Genomic DNA, 25,018 nt, shown 5'->3' on the forward strand with positions numbered 1-25,018 from the left:
CATTCGTTCCGTTCGTTTCATTCGTTCGTTCGTTGTCGTGTCGCCATTTTGTTTGCGACCTGGCTTGCTTTGCTGGAAAGCAAGATCTTAAATTTATATTGAATTGCGACTAAATTGGACACAGAAGCAAGGATAATAATTAAAACCAAGTGCCTCGTACAATGAAAGCTACCTAAAAGTAGTCAGATTTTCTCTCTAATCCGTGCAAGTAAAGTAAATACAAAATGTCCGCACACGAGCAAATGAGGGCGATGTTGGATCAATTGATGGGTACAGCTCGGAATGGTAATATTTAATTTAAATATTTATGTTTTTAAGTAAAATTTTAGTTCTTGAAACAGAAATAAGTACGGTCATATTCAATCCAATGTTTTTTTTGCATGTGCTATCCCTGTGTATGAGGTGCTTATTTCCGTAAAAATATTTGAACGGAAATTATTGTGGTTCATGCTGAAGGTTGTTGAGTTCTTTTATTCATTATGAATTGTATTTTCAGGTGAAGCTGATAAGCACGGAGTAAAGTTTTTTGATGATGCTGTGTGTAAATCATTTTTACTGCAATGTTGTCCGCACGAAATTCTATCTTCCACAGTAAGTTCCTTCAAGTAAATATATTCATGCTGTGTTTTGGGGCTATGCAGTAACTGCTGAACTTCTGTGTTTTATTATAAGATACTAGCAAGAGTTGCAAGTACTCTGAAATATTTTGAAAGTTAATTCAACACAAGTTTTCATATTTATTCTTCCAAAATTAAAACAACTTTTAAACCATAGCACAGAAATTGACTGGTTTCCTAGAAACTAGTGTTTTATGGGATTGCAGTGTTCTACTATCATATGCAATGGGATTAATTATCCAGTTTTCTTAAACATTTTATCATTGACTATCCCAATGTGTATGTTGATAATTTTCATTCTTTCTTGACTCATCTATTGTCATGATAATGTAGTGCCTCTGGAAGAATCTATCAGAGTGGCATTAACTGTGGTGAAATATGCTTTTCAGAAAATGCCCAACACTAGTCTTTATTGCTCATCACAATACTTAAGAGATGAGGGATAGATTGTATGAGTTAGGCTGTTCTGTAAGTACCAAGATGTACGTATAAAACATTTATAGTTAGCTGATTGTATATTTACTGCTAAGCAGGACTTAATTCAATAAGGCTCCCGGGCTTAATATAAAGTCATTTAAAAAATCATCGGTTGATATGCAGCTTTGGTGAGTACAAGTAAAAATTTTAGGAACAATATGTTAAGCCGGGTGAGCGCAATTTGGTGATACATTGGGTACGTACTGAACTACCAACATGGCTAGACAGCTAAAATATAAAAATGCATGAAAATAATGTATTGTGCAATTCAATTTCAATTGCAAATTATTTGTTAGGTGATCCCCTCTAAGAAAAACTGGTTAAAGTAACCTACTTTTACTTTGCCACATTGATTTGACGAAAGTTTTTATATGTTTATGTAAATGTAAATTATGTATTATTAAAACTTAAAACTCATCTCAGTAATTTCTTAACTATTTGAATTGTTTTAAATTTCAAAATGACTAGTGTTTTCTTCTTTACATGATTTGGTTAAAAGTAAAAATTAAAAGTATTATATCTATGAGTTTTCCAACTAACTAGGTACTAAGTTGTAAAGGATGGGTGTTTCCTCTAAGATTTGTAAGTACTTTATTTATGTCAATATTTGCCGACGGGTGAACCTGGGCGTGAGCTGATGGTGATAGATTGTATGTATTTTATTCAAACAATAACTTTATGGTTTATGTACTGGAAGGGTTTTCTTCAATATCTTCTGATTTGTTGTCCTGTCAACTTATTCACCACCAGAGGATGTTGTTTATTTCTATTCATGTTAATTTTAACACTAGCACAAGCAACCATGGCCATGCAAATTGGATCCAGGAAATGGGTGCTTGGTAGTGGTAGTATAAACTGACATGTTTGACCTCATTATGGCGGTGGATGTGTTACATTATATTTTTTATTCAGTGAAGATCTTCTAGTTCTGGTTGCGAGTATATAAATGCTACATATAGATTTTGTTCTACTGTTATTGGTTTCATAGAAGACTATAATCTGTCCACTCTCCCTGATGATTAGCGCGGTGAAATGATAATGAGGCTATTGAGGCTAGTGCTGAAGAATATGATTGTCTGTGGAAACTGATTATAATGCCAAATACACTATTTTGATCAGGCAAATAACTGATGACTAAAGATTCTTTTCACATGAATGATAAAAAACATTTAAAAATATATTTAAAAACCCTACATTGTCTCAGGGAAAGTGTGCTATTTCTTTGTCAGATAACAACATTAATTACAGTTGTCATTTAAATATTGAAAACTTTTATGAAAAGTTCTACACTGAATAACATTCAAAAATGTCTTAATTAGGTCCTTATGTAAACCAAAATGTTCAATATTCTACCCTTTTTGTCAGACATTATGTTGCATTTAATAGATTGCATATTTTATGTGGTTTGACTTCTTTCAATTTGCAGCGTATGGATTTAGGTGAGTGTCCAAAAATACACGATTTGGCACTGCGGGCGGATTTTGAGTTAGCGTCAAAAACCAAAGACTATTTCTACGACATTGACGTGAGTATGCATATTCATAATAATTCACCATTTTTTATCCATACATTTTCAAAATAAAACTTATCAAAGTATTAAAGTTTGGTATAAGAATATGAAGTGTTTTTTTAGAAAAGTACAAGCTCAATTTTGGCAGACTAACTAACTCTTTTCGAGATTTGATATCTCTAAAGCCGAATGCAATGATGGGAGTGAGTATAAAACAATAAGTAAAGACTTAAAATTTTCATGTCCACTTATTTATGATTTTTAAACAATGCTATGGAAAATTTGTAATCTTTTTGATAGTTAATTTTATTAATTGTGTTAAAAAGGCAACGGAGCATTTGGAGGCGTTTATAGCTGATTGTGATCGTCGAACGACGGCCGCAAAGCAACGTCTCGCCGAAACCCAGGAGGAACTATCGGCTGAAGTCACTGAAAAAGCAAACTCCGTTCATGAGCTTGCTGAACAAATTGGTCAGAAGTTGGCCCGTGCAGAAGCTCTAGGCGAAGAGGGTATGGTTGAAGAAAGCGTCAAGCTTATGGGAGAGGTGTGAAACAACTTACACAAACTACACCTTACTAATATGTTTCAATGACATTAACAATAATTTAACAAAATTATAGATAGATGACTTGCGCAAAAAGAAGGCAGTGGCTGAACAGGAGTACCGAAACTCTATGCCGGCATCATCTTACCAGCAACAGAAGCTGAGGGTGTGTGAAGTGTGCTCGGCTTATCTCGGAATACACGACAACGACAGACGGCTGGCTGATCATTTTGGAGGGAAACTACATCTTGGATTCATTACCATTCGAGAAAAGCTTTCTGACTTGAAGGTACTTACTAAGCTTAATTATTGGTTTTGTTTAAGTACTCATATAACTGATGTAAAATTGTATTTTCACACATTTTCTACTCCTTATTTTCATCATAATATATTTTAGAGCTTAGCTCTTGTCGATGGAGTATTCGCCATTCTGTACGCGCCTCTCTGCTGTATGTAGGGGAATAAAAATAAAATAGATAATTAAAATTATTTTTATTCAATAACAAAATTACAAAAAGCAGTATCTGTGATCTTTTTAAATAAACATTACTCATAAAGGGAATACCACTATTATTACAATTTATTACATGTATTCAGTTACCACAGGTAAACCACAATATTGAATATCTTTTTAATTAGGGGTTTTTTCATGATGTTGCCTCCGTCATTCGAACAAAACAAACAGAGACGGCATCACATTTATCCGTCAAATAAATTTAATCAGTGGATGGCGAAACAGGGGGTTAAACTACGATTTTAGAGTGTGATATTCAACTAGCTCATGTTTACGTTACGCGTGATGACTAGTGTAACCAAAGGAGATTCGATACAGCACTCCACAATCGTTGTTGCTAATTAGATTGTGCTAGTTTATCTTTTCTTACATCAGATCATCGTGAATATTTTAATCCAACCTCCATAGATCAACTGACCCGTGACAGTCAATTATCATACCTAGATTCCTACACATATTTCTCTGGGTAAAGGTTTTTCTACTTACTAATCTTTCCTAACTACCTACTACTTAGTAGTGTAGTACTAGGAGTAGTATTTTGTTAACTAGTCCTTATAAACACTAATAAAAAAAAAATCTGTGAAAACAATTGCCTGGAAGAGATTGCTCTTAAGCGATAAGGCTGCCTAGCTTACCTTGTCATTTTCTCTCTGAGTATCTGTTTTCTGTATCGCTTATTATTTCTGGTGTACAATAAAGAGTCATTGTATTCTACTATCTATTCAAAGCCTTATGCACACTCCTTTGTTTTTTAAGCTCTTTATTTCCTTTTATTTACTAAGTAACGGCTCCTAATAAGCTCCCTGAGCGTTTTTATACCACTACTCCCCTGAAAACTTTCAATGCCCCAAGGGGGTGTTATAGCCGGCGTTTAGACAGATGATCCCTACATTTTGTAATTGTAAATCGAATTAAGCCCTAAATGAAATTTCGATTGATTGTAGAAAACTGTAGACAAGAGGCGTGAGGAGCGCGGCGCGTCGGAGCGCGAACGTGGGGGTGGTCGCCGGCACTATGTGGGCGGGCGGGAGCTGGACAGGCGTGCGCGCAGACACCGCGAGTCCGCGCGCGAGCGCGACCGCACGCGCGACGGCGACCGGGACCGGGAGCGGACGAGGGACGGTGACCGCGACCGGGATCGTGGGAAGGATGAGAAGCGGGATCGCGACCGTAGCGAGCGCAGCGAACGCAGTGATCGTGACCGGGAGCGCAAGTGAGTACATCAGATTGCTTACAGTACTTAGGTACTTTTTTTTTAAAGTAGCCTGTATAGTGTCTCTCTGATGGGCAAAGGCCTCCCCTCCCCTCTCCTCTGACCTCTACAACTCCCGTTCTGACGCTATGTCAGGCCAGTCCTTTGCGTACGTGTCCAAATCGTCCCGCCATCTCCTTGGTCTGCCTCGATGTCGCTGGCCGTTCTCCGGCACCCACCAAGTCACTGAAGCCACCTTTGTGGGTGCATGCGACAGACGTGTCCAGCCCCCATTTTAGATTAGCATTCTTTTTCTCAACATCGGTTATGCGTGTTTTTGAGCGCAGCGTGGTGTTCCGGGTTCTGTCCATCCGTTTCACGCTTATTATGCTAGTCCATTCAGGATAACATTGGACTCTAGAAGGTCACAGAAGAAGGGGTTCTTAACATTTTTTGTCAAGTCGTATAATAGTGATGATGATGATGAATAAAAGAAGTAATAAGATGAAGTCGTAATACGTAATTTGCTACATAATATTAATTAGATTTATATCGAACACCTTTAAATTTATACATAATTATTGGGTATTTATAAGGTAGGTGATTATAAGGTATTTAATAACTATGTTTTGTGGACTCATCCACTCTCATTCCTTGAAATATTCTACTCGTAGTTTCTGTTATTTATTTATTTATTTATTAGTCAACAAAAATTTACAGCATTACAGTTAAAACACCAATGCGCTGTAAAATTCAAATTATGCAAAACAAAAAGACATATAAAAACAATAATTACATACTTTTTTAAAGTCTTCTTCGTCGCTACCCTAAAACGATGGAACACCACACTCTCCGGCCAGAAGTCGGAGCGCAGGAACATCTGCTGGTGCTTGGCAGGCACTTGGAGTCTAAATGAGCTGAAATTGTTTGCTAAAATGTTCAAGCTTTTTTCCATTCCAAATTTCATAAAATTTAGTGCAGTGCTTTAGTTGTGAAAAGTTAACTATTTGTATATGATTAAAGGTCATCATTTTCATCCAAACTGGCGATTAAAAACTATAAATAATGTACAGAATATTTCTTGAGTTAACAATATTATAAACGTTCCGTTTCTTGCAGAATGTTCTTTACCTCTGCCTCTTTAGGTATTTTATAGGTAGACGTTTCTGTTTTTAACAAAATAGTTTTTTTTAATTGTTTTTACATTATGATATGGAAAATAGCATACTTAATCTCACTAATATTAATTATAATTGCGAAAGTTTGTAAGTCTGTATGTTTGTTTGTTACCTACCTCTTCACGCCTTAACCGCTGAACCGAATTAAGTGAAATTCGGTATACAGATAGTACAAGTCCCGGGGAAGGGCATAGAATAGTTTTTATCCCGGAAAATTGCATAGTTCCCGCGGGATAGCAATAAACGAATTCTGCGTGAACGGAGTCGCGGGTAACAGGGTGAATATTCGGGCGTTTGTACCGCCGTCAGTGTTCTCAACACTTTTTTAATCATATTTTTTAAGAAATAGGTACAATAAACATCGACATGTGTCAACATTCATCAATATGTGTCGGATGTTGATGTTCGTTGTACCTATTTCTTAAAAAACTGATTAAAAAAGTGTTGAGAACAATGACGGCAGTACAAACGCTCGAATATTCACTGAACAGCTAGTTAATAAATAAGTGAAACTAATATTGATGTCTTCGATATTTTAATTAGAATCAAATTTGGACCGTACACTAAAATAATACAATTTATTAAATGACTTCTTAAAGCGTGCACTGTTATAAAGAGTCTATTTTCCTTCTTTCCATTCCTATATAGAACAGACGGTAGGTACTATTAACTGTTCATTAAAGTAACTAAAAGCGCTGACAATAAATATTACAAAAAAACAATTGTTGATCTTCGCGTATTCGCGATTTCGCATTTTGCTTCGGGTCTTTTAATCAAGTATTAAGAGGTAAATAAAATGTTTTTGCGCTTTTTGTCTTGGGTAAAATATTAATGGACTCGCAAAAGTAGACGTGTTGAAGTTTAAATTATTACACTGGGAATTAAATTAACTGACAGTTCGTGAACAAAAAACGTCGATAAAGTGCACGATTGGAAAGATAATACAGTAGAAATGTACTGTCCCCGACCCAAGCGATTATTATATAATCAATTTACATACGCTATGCAATCACGCAAGCACATGCTAGTCGCGCGTTCTTACGTGGTTTATAGCTTAGTCATGCGCTATGAGTGAGCTAGCTGTTTTTAGGGTTCGGGAGCCAAAATGGCAAAAACGGAACCCTTATAGTTTCGCCATGTCTGTCTGTCTGTTCGTCCGTCCGCGGCTTTGCTCAGGGACTATCAGTGCTAGAAAGCTGTAATTTTGCACGGATATATATGTAAACTATGCCGACAAAATGGTACCTACAATAAAAAATAAAATATAAAGTGGGGGTGATTTTTTTCTCATCCAACCCTATAGTGTGGAGTGTCGTTGGATAGGTCATTTAAAAACAATTAGGGGTTTGCTTAGACGATTGTTCGATTCAGTTTTGCGAAATATTCAACTTTAAAGTGCGAATTTTCATTAAAATCGAGCGTCCCCCCCCCCCTATAAAATCTTAACCGGTGGGTGGAAAAATTCAGGAGGGTAGTAAGTATATCAAACTTACAAGGAAAACTATAACGGCTAAGTTTGCTTGAGAATTATTAGTAGTTTAAGAGTAAATAGCAGCCTAAGGTATAAAATATACCTAAACTTGGAAAAAATATTACTTAATTTTTTCAGAATGGCTACGGAACCCTATTTTGGGCGTGTCCGATACGCTCGGTTGGCCGGTTTTTTAAGATTAATTATAACAAAAATTTGTTTCTATTCAAGGCGCAGCCGCTCACGCAGTCGGAGTAAACGGGAGGGTTCCCGCGAGAGGACCCGCGGCGATCGCGAGTCCCGCCGCAGCCGCTCTCACATCTCGTCCTCGCGCGACCACCGCCGGGATTAGCCTTGCCTTGCTCCTAAGGGGCCACACCGCCTAATCCTGGCCAGACTACAAATTCTGATTCACGTTAAGTGGAACCGAAAAGTCAACGTGCGTTCCGACTAAAAGCCCTAAATTTGATAGTTTTTAAATTATTTGGCCATCAGTTTGAATGTTTCGATTTTATAAAAAACCGCTCCATTTTAACAGTTCACTTATTTATTATCGTTCCGTCTTTCTAACTTTTTCTTGCTAGTTTTGTTAGTATTTCTCTGTAATTAACTAACTATCCCACATAATAAAGTAAGACTGCAGAAAATAGATATTCAATGAGAACTTTCTTCGTAATACATTTTGATTTTTGACCTCAAACGAAAATGTATATTCTTTAACGCCCTACCCTATTTTGGAATTTTACCTAAAGACCAATTATCAAATTTTTAAATTAATTGCGCCCTTAAAATCAGACAAACTACGATTCCAAATCACGCAATAATGTTGTCTACTTATTTAATGTGAATTGTGAATTATTTTTTTGTGGTCAGCCATTTGTGTGGCCCACCTATTACGATAAGAATAGGTTTGATTATACCAACTGCAATAATGTAAACAAAGTATTGAGAGGATAAACTGATCTGTATATTTACCCTTTGAGACCACTCAATAGTATTGATTATATTGAGTCAATTCAGTCCGAGAATAAAGAGAGGGAAATAAATAAAGACGTCAAAATGACTTTCATGGCGCATTTTTGGGTAAAGTCATTTTCTTAATGTGACATTTATTTTGTACAGTCGAGTTCTTATACTTCTGAGCAAAATTCTATCAAAAATATGTACACGCTTCTATGCCGTTAACAATAGTCGTTTTCACATATTTTTGATCAAATTTTTGCTCAAAAGTATAAGAACTCTACTGTCTGAGAAATGTTATTCCTCTTTTATATCTTCTGCTTTTTATTATTGGACTGTAATTAACAATAAATGAAAGTGGATGAAGATGTTTGCATAGTAACCAGCAGTATTTGGTTACGATTGTTTATTTTAGTAGTATAATATAATATTTTTTTTCTTAGAAATTAGATATTGCATTGAAATCACATTGAAAACGAATGGTCGTAGTGTATTGTAGTGAAAGGAGTGTTTATAAATTGGATAAATGATATTTATGTTTGACACGTGACAGACAGCAATTTACTTATACTAGTAAATCTGATTTTAGGTTTAATGTTTTTGTTCTCGTCAATTGGTATAACCCAGTCAAACATTTCTAGAGGCGTGTTAAAGCAATAAGAAAGGTAAACGCACTGTTTCGAGAATAATGTTATAGTTTCATATAAATAAGACTAATTAAATATTAAGAGTTAAAATATTTAATTTCTATAGGTATAATAGTAGTTCATTCGGTTTGTGTTAAATTTTCTTTTTTGTGACGTAAAAAAATGTTTTGCCCCGCACTGCTCTTGTTGGTTAAATAAATTTTTACCTATGAAAACCCATTTTTATTAATGATTATCCTTTATCATCGCTTAAACCATTGGATATGGTCAAATTCAATTAGAATTCTGGGATGTCACTTTCCCATCTGAGTTTACTTTACACGACACTTGGCACAGTAATGTCGCACTCTAAAACTCACTTACTAGTCGCTTTGATTCTCTTCGATGTTTATCTCTCGGTATCGCATTCGAAAATTCACTCTGTCGGCGTCGCAAGCTCGCCCGGCTTATATACCACGACGGACGAACGGACGGTAGGACGTCATACCTACTACATCTCGAATGTTCCGGAAACGAGTAGTCTTTCATGTGCTATCTCTCTCACACAGTTACTAGAATATTCCGGAAATAGGATCATATCTGTCTGTCTTTCTCACACTTATAGGCTATCCTTGTTACACACCTCGAAGAATGTTCGCAGTATAGCTGTCTCTTTCTAATCCTGCTATCTCTTTCACTCCTATTGAAAATTTCGCCATTATACTGAAATGTACTTCAGGGGATAAGGGGTCCTGAAAACGCGTTTTCAGGTTATGGCGTCATTGGATAGAGGGTGGCCTGAAACGGACTGAAAACATGTTTCAGGCGCCTGAAAACGGCGTCAACTTGAGTGAAATTTTGATAAACTAATATGTGATAGAGCATCCTCTGAAACGGCCTGAAACAGTATTTCAGTTTACTGAAAATGCCTCTTAGGGGTCGAAAAGCACGATCAAAGTTTACCACCTAACCCGCCGCCGTAACAATAATATCGTTTTGAAAAAAATCTCGTATCTAAAATCAATATGTCAACAAAATTGAACCTTGACATAATGTTAGTAAAGTTCACTCAGAATTATTGTCTATTTTGAGGTACGAGTTTTTTTTAAAGTAGTGAAGATTGGTTTAAGGTATGGCCACTTTTTGTGTGAAGTTTGTTCTGACTTACACTTCCTGACATCATTCGGAATTACGATAGTAACAAAGTTATGAACAAAACATATTATGATATTATGAGTATGAGGAACATTTTCGGATTTCTTATTTGCAATAATAGGATTTCAAACGTCGTGACAAAATCCGAACTCAGTTTTAACACAGTCAGGCGGTAATTGGATCTGTCTGATATGATAACGTAAATAACAAGAACTATTGAAGTATGTAAAATTTATTTAGTTTCGCATTTCATGCACCTTATATCTTAAGAACTACGTAAAAATTCTCATTCATTATTCAAGATTGAAATATCTATAAAATACCTACTTAAACCGTTTACAAATATCGGCACTTGTCAAGTGGCGCAAGGGGCGCAAATAACTGAATTAGATAATTTGTACCTTGGATGTTACAATATAATTGTAGGCATTTGTAAGTCAATTTTTTTTCTAGTGTAGGTATTTAAACTTAAACAATGGTATTACCACACATGATGACTGACAATATTAATAGCAATAAAATCTTTTTTACCTAAATAAATCGTTTATTAACCAGAACTTTTTTATTTTAAAGTTATTAGATTAGGTATTGTGCATTTTCACAAAAATGTGTACCTAACTTTTTTTAATTTTAGAAAAATATAGTTTTTCCTACTCAGAATCCAGAGCACAAACGATTACGATAGTAAAAAAAGGTCCAAATAAAAACGTTAGTTTGTTTTTTGTTTTGTGACGTTTTTTTCATACGCTGTTTGGGCGTCACTTGTATCTCCTTCCCTTTGGGCGTCACAAAACTGACTCATAAAATTAGCATGAAAAAATTAAATACATTTTGAAAGAAAAGGTACCCTCTTCTTATTTAAAACGCCAAATTACATAACGCCGGATACATTCTACGAAATTTTAGGACGAGCCGACACCGTTGGATTGAGTCAAAATTCAATCGCACCTAGTTTGACTACCTGGAAGCACCTAATGCATTCGCAGCCGGCTGTCATAGAGACTTCCTCAGGTGCCGCAAACGCACATGTGCGTTCCAATGACTGCATAACTGTGAAAGCGGCACCGGGTAAAAAACCACAAAAACGCATATATGCGTTGATGACAGTCAATGTGTTCAACAACACTTAATCCGTCACGCCTCCCGACACTTCCCGCACAAAAAAAGTTAGGGACTAATGTAGTCTCTAGGACGCGTGACGGGTTTACCTATTTCTGCATGGATTATTAATTCAAAAACACTTAACCCGTCACGCCTCCTAGAGACAGGTTACTGGTAGTCTCTAGGACATTTCCCGCACAAAAAAAGTTAGGGACTAATGTAATTTCTAGGACGCGTGACGGGTATACCTATTTCTGCATGGATTATTATTTCAACAACACTTAACCCGTCACGCCTCCTAGAGACTGAGACTACTGGTAGTCTCTAGGACATTTCCCGCACAAAAAAAGTTAGGGACTAATGTAGTCTCTAGGACGCGTGACGGCTTAACCTCTTTCTGCATGGATTATTAAGACTTAACAAGAATAACTGCTTTTCAAATGGCTGTCCGAGCGAAATTTTTCTTATTACAAAATCGTGACGTTACGTGACGTATATTGCAACGTCACGTTATAAGATCAATTAAAATTCAATTCATGAAATTGGCATATTCATAATATTTTTTATACACATTTCAATTATATGTACGCGGAGCCTCATACAATATACATACAACAATTGATTGACAAAGTATAACTATTTAGCCATTGGTTTTCTTAATTTAAAATTATAATGAATAACCTAGTATTTTTTAGATGATTAGATAAATAAAGCGGTTCTACTAACAAAAACAAAAAACATTAGCATGACGCAAAAACCACTGGCAAGTTAAACTTTTAAGTAACTAGGAACATTTCGAATTTAAAGTATCTACTTAAATATACAAGATCAAGAAAGGGTACAACTTTGTTAATGGGCTTCAGTTCAGCGACCCAACCCTCCCGATACACAACAACAATTTAACTATAACGAATTCACATTGTAACATATTAAAGTAATGCCATAAGTTTCTACTTATTTAATGACATTGTAAATGATAACAAAAACCTTATGAAACTTTTTAACGTTGCTCAAATACAAAAGAGAGAAAGAAAGTTGGTCAGGTTTTTGAAATCATCTTCATAATGCGTTACTTAAATTGAGATCAAAATGGTATTTAATATCAAAAAAAGGATCAACAAATTTGAATGTAGGTACCTACTGGGTGAATTAGTGCAATTAAAAATTAGTCATATTTATAATAAGGGTAATTTCACTACTCACTGCTTATGTTTAATTATGTGACAAATATCTGTGACGCCGTCTATTTGTTTTGTCCAAATAAACAGAGATCGCATTGCATTTATAAAATTTATCAATGAACTGGTTGCTCTAATAAGTGAAGTTTGTCGAATACAGAAAACAATGAAAAGAGTGAGAAGTCTTATGCCTCCCTCCACTGGAAGCGGAGCGAACTCCGCACGTACTCAATTTGACTTACATTGATCAACTTTATAGAAGTTCGAGGGAAATACTTCCATGCAGCCCAAAGTTGTAAGTTAAACTGAGTCTGGCCCTATACTACGAACTGCAAAATTTGAATTTCGTATCTTGCCGTCCGGCTGACGCTTTATATTATAAGAGAGTGAGACGGTACGATACGAACTTCCATTTTCGAATTTCGCAGTAACTCGCCCCCCTGCTTGCGGTAGAAGGTGGGTTTAGAGGAAGTGTCAAAATATGGTTTCTAATAACCGAGTAGTTCTACTCATTAGAACATTTTCTAATCACCTACGACAACTCTATGGTTCTCTGAGATTATAAAATTATCTAAGTTCTGTAAGTATCTCCTACACACAAACAATAACTACATCAATTAACTAACCCTGTCTTTTAAAAGTAAATAAAAAGGCCTTATAAAAAGCCCATCATACCTACTCAAGTAAGCTACTTGAAAATGGCACACTATTTGTGCATTATCTATCTATCATTAGTCTATTAAAGATACATATTTGTCAGGTCTGCATATTTAAGAACAGTAAAGAGTCGATGTAACAGTATTGAATCCATTTCAAATGTTGACTTGTATTTACACATTCGCTAACACTCTCAGCCAACCGTTCCTGTGCCTTATGTTCCATTTTAATGAAGTTCACAAATATCAATTTAAAAACACACATAATTACTAATAATAAGAGGAATAGAATTGGTTATCACTGTAGGTATTTCCTTCCAGAACCGTCTTTGTTCTGTCGTCATGCTACATTTTTTGTTTTCATAGATTTTACTAAAATACTCAAAGTAACCAATTTTTACCCGCCGACGGCAAAGCCAAAAGGAAAGGTAATGATTTTAGCAGTCTATGTATGTTTGTATTTACTTATGTTCCAAAGTAGTTTGAAATACAACCGCAGCATTTTTTAAACATTCCTGTTCATTAAGATATTTGATTACCTTCATGCATTGCCAGAGTGAGCGCAGTACGGCATTCGCTTGGAGAAATGCATCGTCTTCTGTCCAATGAACGCGAATCGTCAAATCAACACAATATGGCAAGTTCATGACTTGTATAATATCGCCAAGTGGGCGTGCATTTTCTTACACCATGAATTGTTTTACTTGCTTAAAGCATTATTTTTTATTTGATCTTTATTTTGTGTAGTTTTAGCTTGAAGCCTAACATTTCCGATAAGACACCCGATAGGGCTGACAGTATTACTACCTTGGTGATTGTGTACAAATAATGGTTGGCACATATTCCGGAAATCTTGAATGGCGAATCCAGTTCCTGCAAAAACAGAATAATAATATGTCACTATCGCAAGTCTTGAAGCGTTAAAAATGCAAAGTATTGAACACTTTCATTTGGCGTATAAATCGCTTCTTAATGGTTTCATTTACATATGCATAAGGCTGCATCGGTTTCACTTTGGTCACAGGGTAAGTGTTTATCGGAGGTATCGAAAATTAAACTATCTTAAAATGTAAGTTCACAGATCATCGCACTTAAAAAAACACATATAAATAGGTCAAAATTACTCTATTTTACAACTAAATATTCTAAGCTACAGAGCTTTAAACTTGCTCCGTATAATCAGAGGGGCTACTACGAAATTCGAAAATCGAAGATCGTATCGTACCGTCCCGCTAACGCTAATATTATTTAATACACGAGATTGCGTTGTCTTTATGTCAAAAATCATAACTTCGTATCTTACCTTAAGCAAATCGGCGGCAAGTTTGAGCACATTATTCGCTACAGTCAACTGTTCCTTGCTCTCGGGCCTCTGTTCGATGGCCAAGTGCAAGTTGATCTGTTCAGTCAGAATGGCGGACAGGCAGCCGCGGTATTTGCGGTTGACATTGCTGCCTAGCGTTAGTAAGCGTAGCAGGTAGATCCCCAAGCAGCTGCTCCAGACTAGAGCTTCGAGAAGCCAACCGCATTCAAGCGTCATTGAGTCCTGGTGACAAAACAGTTGATATAATTTTACAAGCTTTTATTTATCTTGCAATGTTTATTTGTATCTTCGTTAAAGTATTGGGCAAATTCCTGAAAAAAAAGTTATAATATTCAAAGTAGAAAAATGTTATAACTAAAACTTTTTATTTTTCGTTTTATTAAAATTTGTCTCGTTTTTTTTAATAAAATCTTAGATTTTGTTGAGCAAGTGCATTGATATTAGAAAAGAAATATTTATGTTTTGAAATCTTGAAAACGGTTTTTACGATTTCGATGAGACTTCATAAGTAAATAGGGGATTTTAGGCCTAGCGTCAGAGACGAGACCTATCTCGTCTCTGGGAAAAGATATTTTTCCTTTTTGCAAACAGCGATCAAAGTTCGGTCAGCGAATTGTGTAATTAATAAAATAAGTAGTCACTTACCCTCAGTAGCTGTGCGCTCACGCAAGCCAGTAGTATCAGCGTGAGCATGAACGCAGCAGACACTATCACGTCGACAGATCGCTGGGGCCCACGGCGCTGTATGAAAATAATTAATAGATTGATTCGGGCGTTGCTTTGCGGAGATTCATATCAATGAACTACAACTTTTTAACTTGCTCCACTGCATTTAATGGGCTACCGAGTTTTTCTCAGAATTCACGATGTTTTCCTTCAACGTCTTTATCATTTATGATCATGATTTTAAAATCTCATTTCTCACATAAATTCAACTAATTTTTGTGTAACGATGTAAAACGTTTGATTTACAAGGCAAGTCCGTCAACACGTTATAGCTTTTGAATTTGAAAGCGGTTCCTGCTTTAGCGTCCAGTCGATAAAGCAGTTTGTCGTGCTTGTTCCCTCACTCTAAAACAGATGGCGCTGTGACAACGAACTTCAGAGCAATCCAAACACAAATTCAATGGCGTGTTAAGTTCTCAATATGCACAGGGCTTGCTTGAGAACTGCACTGCACCCGGCCTCTAAATTTGAGACGAGACAGTGGCAAGCACTGGGATGTTTATATCCAGAAGATATTGATCAAATAATCTCCCTGTCGTTACGTACCCGTAAATACGACCGCGTGGACAGCCAAGTCTTGATATTCCTCACTGTGTTGAGTCTAAAGTGCGGCAGCTCCGACTTGCGAGCTCGACGCGCCGAAGTGAGGTGCGAAAACAATTTGGCGTACAAGAAACGCTGCTTGAACGCGCGTTCGGCCACGGCGAGTAGGAAAAACACGAGCCCGCTTAGAGCGAAGCGGAGCACGCAGGAAAGTATGTTTGTTGCTATTTCCCTGAAAAGTCGAATGTACACACATCAAAAAAATTTTTCATTCAGTAGTAATTATGCCTCTAAAATATTAAATAAAAATATCTCTAGGTACTTTTGATGAATGTGTTTATGGGTGTTACTAGCTTTTGCCAGCGACTTCGTCTACCAAGGTTTCCACGGGAACTATGCAATTTTCCAGGATCTGAATGTATCTGCATACTTAGTTTACCAAATTTTATCTAAGTCAGCTCAGCGGTTTAAGCGTAAAGAGGTAACAGACAGACAGTTACTTTTGCATTTATAATATCAAGAAAGATAGTAAGATGGAAAAACGCAAGTTCCTGGCGTTACATACACAACGGCACAAAATTTTGCTCACTCTAAATACAAAATTACCTATTAAGTACTGCATACATTTGAGGGCCAGATTTTTCGCCGCTCAGTATACCTTACGAAAGGCCGTCGATGTCATTCGAGAAGTGCTTAAATATTTTGACAGAAGCTCATGTCAGCTTCTATGGGCGTGTATGTACATGAAAAACAGGGTCGGTATTTCCATGTCAGTATTATTCGGCCCGGTATAGTGTCACTTGTCAAAACGATCGAGTCAAAGACACATAAATTCTTTTTTAATGTTTTTTATTCTGGACTATGGAACAACTCGTAACCGACCGGACTGTCGTAATTTGGCGGTAAAGAAAACTCTTTCATTTTTTTAAATTAATTGATGCTACTTAAAAATCTAATATTTTTTTCTGTTAATTAGAAAGGTTACTCCTATTGTTTTTAAAAGTTTCAAGCGGTTCTAAATTTTTCAGACATTGACATTGACCTAGTCCCAAACTAAGCAAAGCTTGTAGGTACTATGGATACTAGGCGACGGATAAATACACTTATATAGATAAATACATACTTAAATACATATTAAACATTCAAGACCCGAGAACAAAGATTCGTATTATTATCTGCCCCGGGGACCTCAAGCTTCGTAGTCAGGTCCTCTAACCACTTGGCCTTCTAGTCGTCTAAATATATCTCTAATACCTATTTTGAATTACGCTCACCAAATATTGTCTCCAAAAGCACCGCTTAGTATAGAATATAGGGATCCTTGACTGTAGTTGAAGATTAATGACGGGATATATGTTAGAAGGGACAGTGATTGTAGCTCTTCATCGCTTCTTGTGTCTTGTTCTATGGCAACCTGAAAACAGTATTGCCTTTATTAACCTGTACCTCAATACCTTACTCTTCATTAAAAAATCCTGTTAACCTATCAGGCATTTCTCAGTTTAAGTAGTTACGTTGATTTTTGAGAAAACAAATATGAAGATTGATTAATTGCTCTGAAAACAAGCACGGGCGACGTGTTCCCGTAAACTGTTACATCTTTGCTAGGGTGACGGCACCGATCATGGACATGTTAAGCACAGTAGTATCCAGTAATGGACAGCAAGGATTCAATGCCTTATAGCTCACCATTCATGAACTTTACCAGTTATGAGCATCAGTTATCTGCACATACCTAACCTAAGTGTTATTAGTTTTAGAGCGTCCGTTTCTTAATATTGGGTTACCGTAAAAAATATTCCATTATTGGTTCCTGTCCATGAGTGGTGCCCTCACCCTAGGTACTTGATTACTATAAGAATGAGTTTACCATAGTGGCCTTAGCCGTTACGAAGCATCTTTGCGAGGACCCATTAGTCATGTGTGAAAAATGTAAAGTTATAAATGGTTCTTCTTATAATTGAGTTAAAGAACTAAGTCCCTGCAATTCCTACTTGCCACCTCTGAAAGCTGCTTCTGAATATAAAAGCGGGTGCGGGAGAGACTGCCAGGTAATCTAATGACCAGCTGCCAGCTGCAATATCTGGACGAGCCTACGGCGGGTGTGAGAGAGACTGCCACGCGCATCTTGTGCCTTGCTACCAGACTACCAGCTGCAATACCTGGATGAGTGCAGCGGCGAGTGCACTCCTGACAGCCGCTTCTGAATATAAACGCGGGTGCGGGAGAGATCGTCAGGTAATCTAATGGCCTGCTGCCAGCTGCAATACCTGGATGAGTCTAGAGGCGGGTGCCACGAGCGCGACGCTGGCAGCCATCAGCAGGCCGGCCCAGACGCACCCGTCGGCGGCCATAGCCCGCTCCGCGCGCGCCACCACGTACCAGCTGATGTCCACGGCGGAAAGCTCCGCGCGCAACGTGGAACCGCGCTCCCACATCGTGCATTTCACTGGGACAAATACACCATGTTTTTAAATTAACACGCTTATTTATTATGACTTTACTGCAGTGCCCTTACAGGTTTTGATTTAGTACGGTTGATTAGATCAATTGACCAGAATCGTTATTTCCTAGTCAAATGTTCCATTCGCATTTTTTTTTTCAATTTGAATCGAGACAGAAACAGATTCAACGGAGCTTCGCTCTGTCTGCTTTTGGTCATAGAAGTGGTAATTTAAATACATCTAATACCTATATAAAATTCTCGGGTCAAAAATGTTTGTGACCAAACTCCTTAGAAACAGCTTGATCGATTTTTATGTTTTTTTTTGTGTAAGTAGGGTAAGTTTAAACGAAAAAATTAAAACCAATAAAAAAAGAATTTATGCGCTATAATGGAAATCTAAGTATATAATTAATTACACTTATACTATTGCACTTATGTTATTGCTATTATGTATTTTTATGTGTATCGAATAAATAAATGAATAAATACTTAATACTAAATGATTAAGTGAAGACTGATAATGTCATTACGAGATTAAGATATTTTTTTGTATTACACTTTAAATATTTAACTTTGGAATGTCAAGCCAGTAAGTCACAATTTCTAATAAAATCGTTGCAAAATATGAATTAAAAAAAACACAGTTGGCCAGCCATCTCTCCCAAAGTGCCCGGGTGTGATGGCCATAGCAGTAGGGGTAAGATGGCCATATCACAATTCTACGTTTTGCGTAGTTTTCGGTCTATACTTTAATATATTTTTATTAGGAACACGTGTCGCCAAACCCAGTATAATTTTCATGTGTCCAAACCTGGCACTCTGCATTAAATCCAGTCTTCGACAAGAACAGTTTTTAATTTTTTTTTGCTATTCCCATGAATGATGTCATTGTCGTTTACCTGCTGTTTCTTATTTTTGCCTGGTAATATTATTAATGGTACATTGTCAGTACTACCTGATACTTTTCAGAAAACTTCTATACAATCATTAGGTACATACTGAATTAAATTGGTAATACGTAGAATAGAAAAAAGTAAAAGCACGACATGCATTATTTTGGAGTTAGAACGAAATACTACTCTTGCCTTTGCAACAAATACTAAAGCCATCATTACTTTAAGAAACTAGCATCATAACCACGTAAAACATGGGCACTCGTAAAAAGATTTGTACCAGACAAAACAAAAGAACAGGATTTTATCTAACTTTCGATTTTATTTCCCCAAGATGTTGGCTATACCGTAGCTCCCACCCATGATAGAAACTGAACTAAATGGTAACTGGCGGCGTAAAGTCGACGCTTCTATTAATTATTTTGATTGGTCATCTTTCCCTTATGGCCATCTACCCCGGAATTATCTACCTAATTGCATCTCAGACCTATCTGCGAATAGGATGTAAACTATTTTTCATACTTCTACGCGGACGGAGTTGCGGGCAACAGCTAGTATTATTTGTAAATTTCATGTGCCTATCTATTACGATTCTCGAGATACAGCCCTGTGACAGACATACGGACAGCGAAGCCACAGTAATACGGTTCCGTTTCTCATCTTTTGCGGAACCCTAAAAATAGGTACCTGTATCACTGGTAGGATCAAGTAAAGCGAAGGGATCCCATGAGCTATCCGCGGCGCAGTGGAATCCGTCGGAATGCCCGCCTTCTGACTGTGACCCGTAGCTGCTTTCCTCGCCTGAAATACACGGCGAAATTGACATCTCCACTTTCATGGCTTGGTTTGAAATATGCTCATGCACAATGAAACAATAAGATTCTTGACATACAAAGTATAGTCGGCGCGGCGGTTTAAGATGGCTCGGGAAAAGTAGAAGGGGCATGCGCAGTAGACATTTCTTCGGTCTATTTGGCGGGGGCAGAGGAGTGAAGGGCGGGTGCGCTTCGACGTCGACACGTTATTGGTTGATCAGTCGCTCTCCACCGCCCGCGCTCCGTTCATGCGTCTTGTGTTCCCTTACATACTGTCGTGCACAGATTGTTTAATTATTTGTATTTTCATTACGTAGTAGTGGAAAAAAAAACGAAAAATAAAGTTTTAACCAGGCAAGCCAGGAAAATGGTTTACGACGTGAACTGTTATATAACAAAGGAATCAACTGAAATCGTGGGTTAATTAAAGGAGGTAAAAAATTCAACAGCAGCCACGGAGCCACCACGTTATCATTAGAGGAAAATTTGGCAACATCTGTTCAACATTTACACCTGATTGCAAAAAACCTTCAATATCGCAAAATGATGTTAATGGAAGGGATATCAACACTGTCAGATGGCTATTTTTTTCCCTCTTATTAAATTCAATGTTATTATTACATTATCTTATTAAATTACACTTCCCTAAAATTTACTTGTGTTCTTTAATTTTTCTGATATATTATTTTGTTAAAAGATTTTGTGCATGATTGTACTCATGCGCCATTTACCCCCACCAGTTTCCCTGAGCCATCTTAAACCGCCGCGCGGACTATACACAGTCTGAAAAACGACTTTATTAATCGTAAATACTAAGAGTTCATAAGTCAGCGATTATCATGTACACCAGCACCAATACCTGACATAAAAAAGCTTGCATTAATATCTCATCATCATCATCATCCCAGCCTATATACGTCCCACTGCTGGGCACAGGCCTCCTCTCAGAACAAGAGGACTTGGGCCATAGTTCCCACGCGGGCCCAGTGCGGATTGGGAACTTCACACGCACCATTGAATCATATATCGCATTAATATCTGATTTGTTTTTATTTTTATGCATGCAGATATTAATGCAGGTGACTGTACATAAAATATATAACTCCTTGCACATTCGCTCTGATTGAAATCAATGCCTTTATGTTCGTGATAAAAGCTAGTGTATTCAAATTTGCAAACAGATGTGTATGAGAAAGGTATGGCTCGGTGGTAGATTATTTAAATACAATATCTATATTTTTGCATGATTAGGTAGTCGTTAATGTTTCATAAATAATCGAATGTTGTGGCTCATCAATTTAGAAACATAAAACTTTTACAATTAATACCTATATAAACCTATATATAGCTTTAACTGCCCTGGAGCCATAGTTAAAATAAACCAATCGCTCTTACCTGTCTAAAATGAGGCTTAGCAAGAGCATGTTCCAAACTTAAGAAATGTTATTGATGTATAAAGGTGCTGCTAAACTTGAGCATTCACTTGTATATTGTATTCCGATCCAATTTATGACAAGCGTAAACAAAGACGCCATTAACCCGACCATAGACATTTAGTGATGCGAAAACCTAGAACCTATTGCAAAATAATTAATCTGTTCAGTAAATCGATTATTTATTAATTGAATAGATCAACGTATTTTTGTCTATTTTATTATTTACCATACTTGATTTAATTCCAAAGACTGTTTATTCAATTATAAAAGCAGTAACTATTGTTGCTACGGCGCAACCTCTATGGTTGTAACAGCTCTATGACGTTCTTCTGTCAAGCTTGTCTTGTCACGAATTTACATAAAAGGAAATACGTTATTACAATTTATGTTATGTTTTAAATAAAAGGCATTGTATTGCAAATGATATATTTATATCCCACGCCCAACAACTATTTTTAATTTTAAGGAAAGTAAATAAAAATCGCTTATTCATCCGCGAATTAATCGATTTTTAAAATGTCAAATTTTCCCCCATCTACGCTAGTCTATGCTACTACAGATTATACACATGTTTCAATCAAGAAATAACGTCGTTGGTGAAAAAAGTGATTAGACATCTAGTTAAAAGACACGAATTACCTGTAGATAAATGTGTTATTGACTCGATTCAGTGGGTGTACTTTTATTAAATTGGATAGGCATAACGTATAATGAGCATTTTTACACTACAGATAGGTAACAAAATAAACAGGAGCATTTTAGCGAGCATTCAAGTAAAACGACGGTAAATTTGCTTCGAGCTTTTTGCCGAGCATCCGCCGACATCATGGTGTATAATAAAAGTTTTGACGAGCATTTCCTAAAGCATTCCCTATAATGATCGTACACATGTTCGTAGCTATAATTGGCTCTGTGCTTGACTCTGATCATTGTTCCGTTCGACAAATTTAATAAAACGGCGAATGCTCGATTTTCTTTTCCAAGTGAATGCTCAAGTTTATCAGCACCTTAATAGTAAAGTATGTTATCAGTGGTAGTAGGTATTTAAAGTGCTTACTATTAGTAGTTTGCCCAACCCAGTCCGACATGGTATGGTGCGATGGCAGAGCGATGGATGGCGCCGATGCCGAACATTCTCCGTCTGACGACGAACTCTGGTAATTCTCTAATTTCTACACAAATTAATTGATTGATTATCAACACTATCTCATTTAAAGGAGGTGAGGAATGAAGCAGAAGCTGTTATACACCGGCAAACGGGACATGCTGTCAAGACAAGGAAAATAGCTACCTGGACTCTTGAGGTGGAAATTGTTGCCATCCTATTATTGCAAAAAATTGGGATGTTAATTTACGTAATGCTGTATTAAACTATTCGTAATTATAATTATTTAAACGAAATAAGGCTAAATTGTACCTACCTTGGATTTCTTTTTAGCAGCAACATACTCTTCATCGCTTGTTTCACGTGGGACGGTTTCCGGCACCCACGATTTTTTGAACCTAACGCCTATTCTCTTGCCCTCTCCCGGACCACTCGTGGGTACAGATCCGTCGGACTCGTGTCCGATAGATTTCTCGTCGTCCTCCCTTTTCAATCTAGCTACATTCCTTAACACATGACTAGGTACTTGTTTAATACTTGGGTCCATCGCGGGTTTCTCCGCTACTGGTTTAGTATCGGATGGTTCATAGACTAGTGGTGGTGAGCTTAGTGGCTCTTTTCGGTGTTCCGCGTCACTTCCATTGGAATTGTATCCATTCAGGCTTTCAAAGCCGTCGTCTCCTTCCGCAAACATAGCTCTAGCTAAGTTCACGTTGTGATTGTGTCCTAGCACATTGAAACTTTCCAACCGTTTCTTCGTCAGTATATTCTTGTATGTGAAGGACGGCTGCACGCTATCGTCCGGAGGCGGAGTGAACGTCACAATCGGAGTGGAAACGTCTGGTTTCTTCCAAACCATATAATCTTCGTCATCTGAATCTTTGGCTTTCATAAGTGTCTTTTTCATAATCGGTTCCATAGTCTTTATGAGGTTCTCTTTTATCAGTTCCTTTTTTCGTTTCCTGAAAATATAAAAGATGTGGTTGACCAAAGATAAGTGCGCCTGAGTAATAGTTACTTAATACAAAGCCAAAAAGTGACAGTGGGTCACTTTATAACATACAAGTGGTAAATTGCGTTGATAGCTCACTATTTGACCTAACAGCTGTACATTTTTGGATCAAAACTGTGGAAGAAAGGTTCAAGAAGGCAAGAAAGGATCATGGAAATGAGTGGCGAGAGGAGATAAGACGAAAGGGAGGTAGCAGTTGTAAATTATAGGGTTAAAATTGTGGAAGAAAGGTTCAAGAAGGCAAGAAAGGATCATGCAAATGAGTGACGAGACGAGGAGACGACGAAAGGGAGGTGGGCTAATGAATGTAATTTCTGTTGTTAGATGGATTTGCAAGGCTCGTGTGCATGTGCAGATGTGGTTGCTGATACGCAATGTTAATTAATACTGTTAGCCTATCTCTGCAAACGCATCAATTCCTTTTGTAATTGAGTGGGTCGCAAGTTTGAATAATCAAGTGTGGTACAAAGAATCATTTTCTAATGAACTTCTCGATACTGATAAATGCTTTTTGTCTAGTAATGCATAGGTACCTACCTCAGGCCCGTGTCCGGCACATCGGTGCGAGACTGTCGGCGCCGGAACTTGGACGGCTTGGCGGATGGCGGCTTGCTTTGGCTGGAAGTAGCCCCGCTTTCGCCCGAAGCGCCCGCACTGCCTCCGTCACACTCCGACCGCGGCCTCCTGATACCGGTAACTAGCGCTTTAACTTGCAATATAAATGGGTTCTTAAAATGTGAGCTATCCTTTCAACCTATAGCAATTTTAAACCGACTTCAAGAAAACGAGGAGGTTCTAAATTCCGTTGTTTTTTATGTTTGATATCTGCAGAACTCTGTTGTTTAAGATACTAAATTCCCAATGTATTTATTACAACTTGCACGATTTTTCTTGTAGGTCTAAACTGGCTTTGTAGTTTACTGCAATCATACCTGAAGTATCGAGGCAGTTTTCGGCGATAAGTAGATCGCGGGTGCACCCTCGCAAGCTCCATTTCGGTCGTGCTCACGATCTGGGAGTGGACTACGCACAGGACTATCATCAGCCCGGCAGGCACCAGCCAGCAATTAGACTAAAACGCCATCAGTATTTTGATATTTCGTCGCTGCCGTGTAAAAACCTCATAAGTACCAAAAATTAGCATAGTGTTTTTTTGAATGCGGACGTGTATTACAAGATTTTATCATGAACAGAAGTAGGTATAAAACGTCTTTTCAAAATGTTTGTTACTTACGAGGTTTTCACACGGCATTTGACGATTTTTATTAGACGAACTTGGTATGTGATTCTTTATCATTCTTCATCATCCACTTCATATATTAACAAAATTGAACCCATTTAACGTTGAATATTTGTCATCGTATAAGACAATTTATAGTTTTCTTTAAATGCATCTCGATTTAATTAAAGTGCTATTCACATACTTTGAGTGTTTGATATAATTGAAGTTTTCACACGAGCCCAATTTGGACAGGAAACTTCACAATAAATCACGTGGAGATTTCTAGTCCATATTTTTCACCAAAACCTTTATCGTG

General features: G+C 37.2%; 2 protein-coding genes across 7 annotated transcripts in view; one reads left to right on the forward strand and one right to left on the reverse strand.

Annotated features, from left to right (window-relative positions):
• LOC141429073 (putative RNA-binding protein Alsin2) lies at positions 1-11,039 on the forward strand. Of its 3 annotated transcripts, none has more exons than XM_074089252.1 (7): positions 1-285; positions 497-591; positions 2,521-2,619; positions 2,931-3,149; positions 3,226-3,438; positions 4,608-4,876; positions 7,736-11,039. In XM_074089252.1, exons 1-7 carry the CDS (start codon positions 225-227, stop codon positions 7,854-7,856), a joined length of 1,077 nt encoding a protein of 358 aa, XP_073945353.1. In that variant the 5' UTR covers positions 1-224; the 3' UTR covers positions 7,857-11,039. The 3 variants fall into 3 exon arrangements, with proteins under 3 accessions (XP_073945353.1, XP_073945354.1, XP_073945355.1); XM_074089253.1 differs by lacking the exon at positions 1-285 and adding an exon at positions 1,007-1,085 and having other exon boundaries at positions 501-591; XM_074089254.1 differs by lacking the exons at positions 1-285; positions 497-591 and adding an exon at positions 1,006-1,099.
• phtf (putative homeodomain transcription factor) overlaps positions 10,462-25,018 on the reverse strand; it is a 20,774-nt gene continuing 6,217 nt past the window's right edge. For all 4 annotated transcript variants that reach the window (XM_074089249.1, XM_074089250.1, XM_074089251.1 and 1 more), the window contains 11 exons: positions 24,413-24,552; positions 24,018-24,164; positions 22,785-23,430; positions 22,421-22,535; positions 19,800-19,913; positions 18,044-18,222; positions 17,048-17,187; positions 15,777-16,005; positions 15,150-15,245; positions 14,484-14,726; positions 10,462-14,053 (listed from right to left, as the gene is read on the reverse strand). In XM_074089249.1, the coding sequence (XP_073945350.1) occupies positions 13,904-14,053; positions 14,484-14,726; positions 15,150-15,245; positions 15,777-16,005; positions 17,048-17,187; positions 18,044-18,222; positions 19,800-19,913; positions 22,421-22,535; positions 22,785-23,430; positions 24,018-24,164; positions 24,413-24,552 (2,199 nt within the window). In that variant the 3' untranslated portion in view covers positions 10,462-13,903. The remainder of the gene's footprint in view (positions 14,054-14,483; positions 14,727-15,149; positions 15,246-15,776; positions 16,006-17,047; positions 17,188-18,043; positions 18,223-19,799; positions 19,914-22,420; positions 22,536-22,784; positions 23,431-24,017; positions 24,165-24,412; positions 24,553-25,018) is intronic.

The sequence above is a fragment of the Choristoneura fumiferana genome, chromosome 6, assembly GCF_025370935.1.
Source record: "Choristoneura fumiferana chromosome 6, NRCan_CFum_1, whole genome shotgun sequence".
Lineage (NCBI taxonomy): Eukaryota > Metazoa > Arthropoda > Insecta > Lepidoptera > Tortricidae > Choristoneura > Choristoneura fumiferana.

What these genes read in the sequence shown, in the direction of transcription:
- LOC141429073 (XM_074089252.1), top strand. Translation starts at nt 225, where the DNA reads ATGTCCGCACACGAGCAAATGAGGGCGATGTTGGATCAATTGATGGGT. An exon ending in ACGAAATTCTATCTTCCACA is followed by an intron (nt 592 to 2,520) that starts GTAAGTTCCTTC and finishes TTCAATTTGCAG; the next exon opens with CGTATGGATTTAGGTGAGTG. An exon ending in AAAAGCTTTCTGACTTGAAG is followed by an intron (nt 3,439 to 4,607) that starts GTACTTACTAAG and finishes GATTGATTGTAG; the next exon opens with AAAACTGTAGACAAGAGGCG.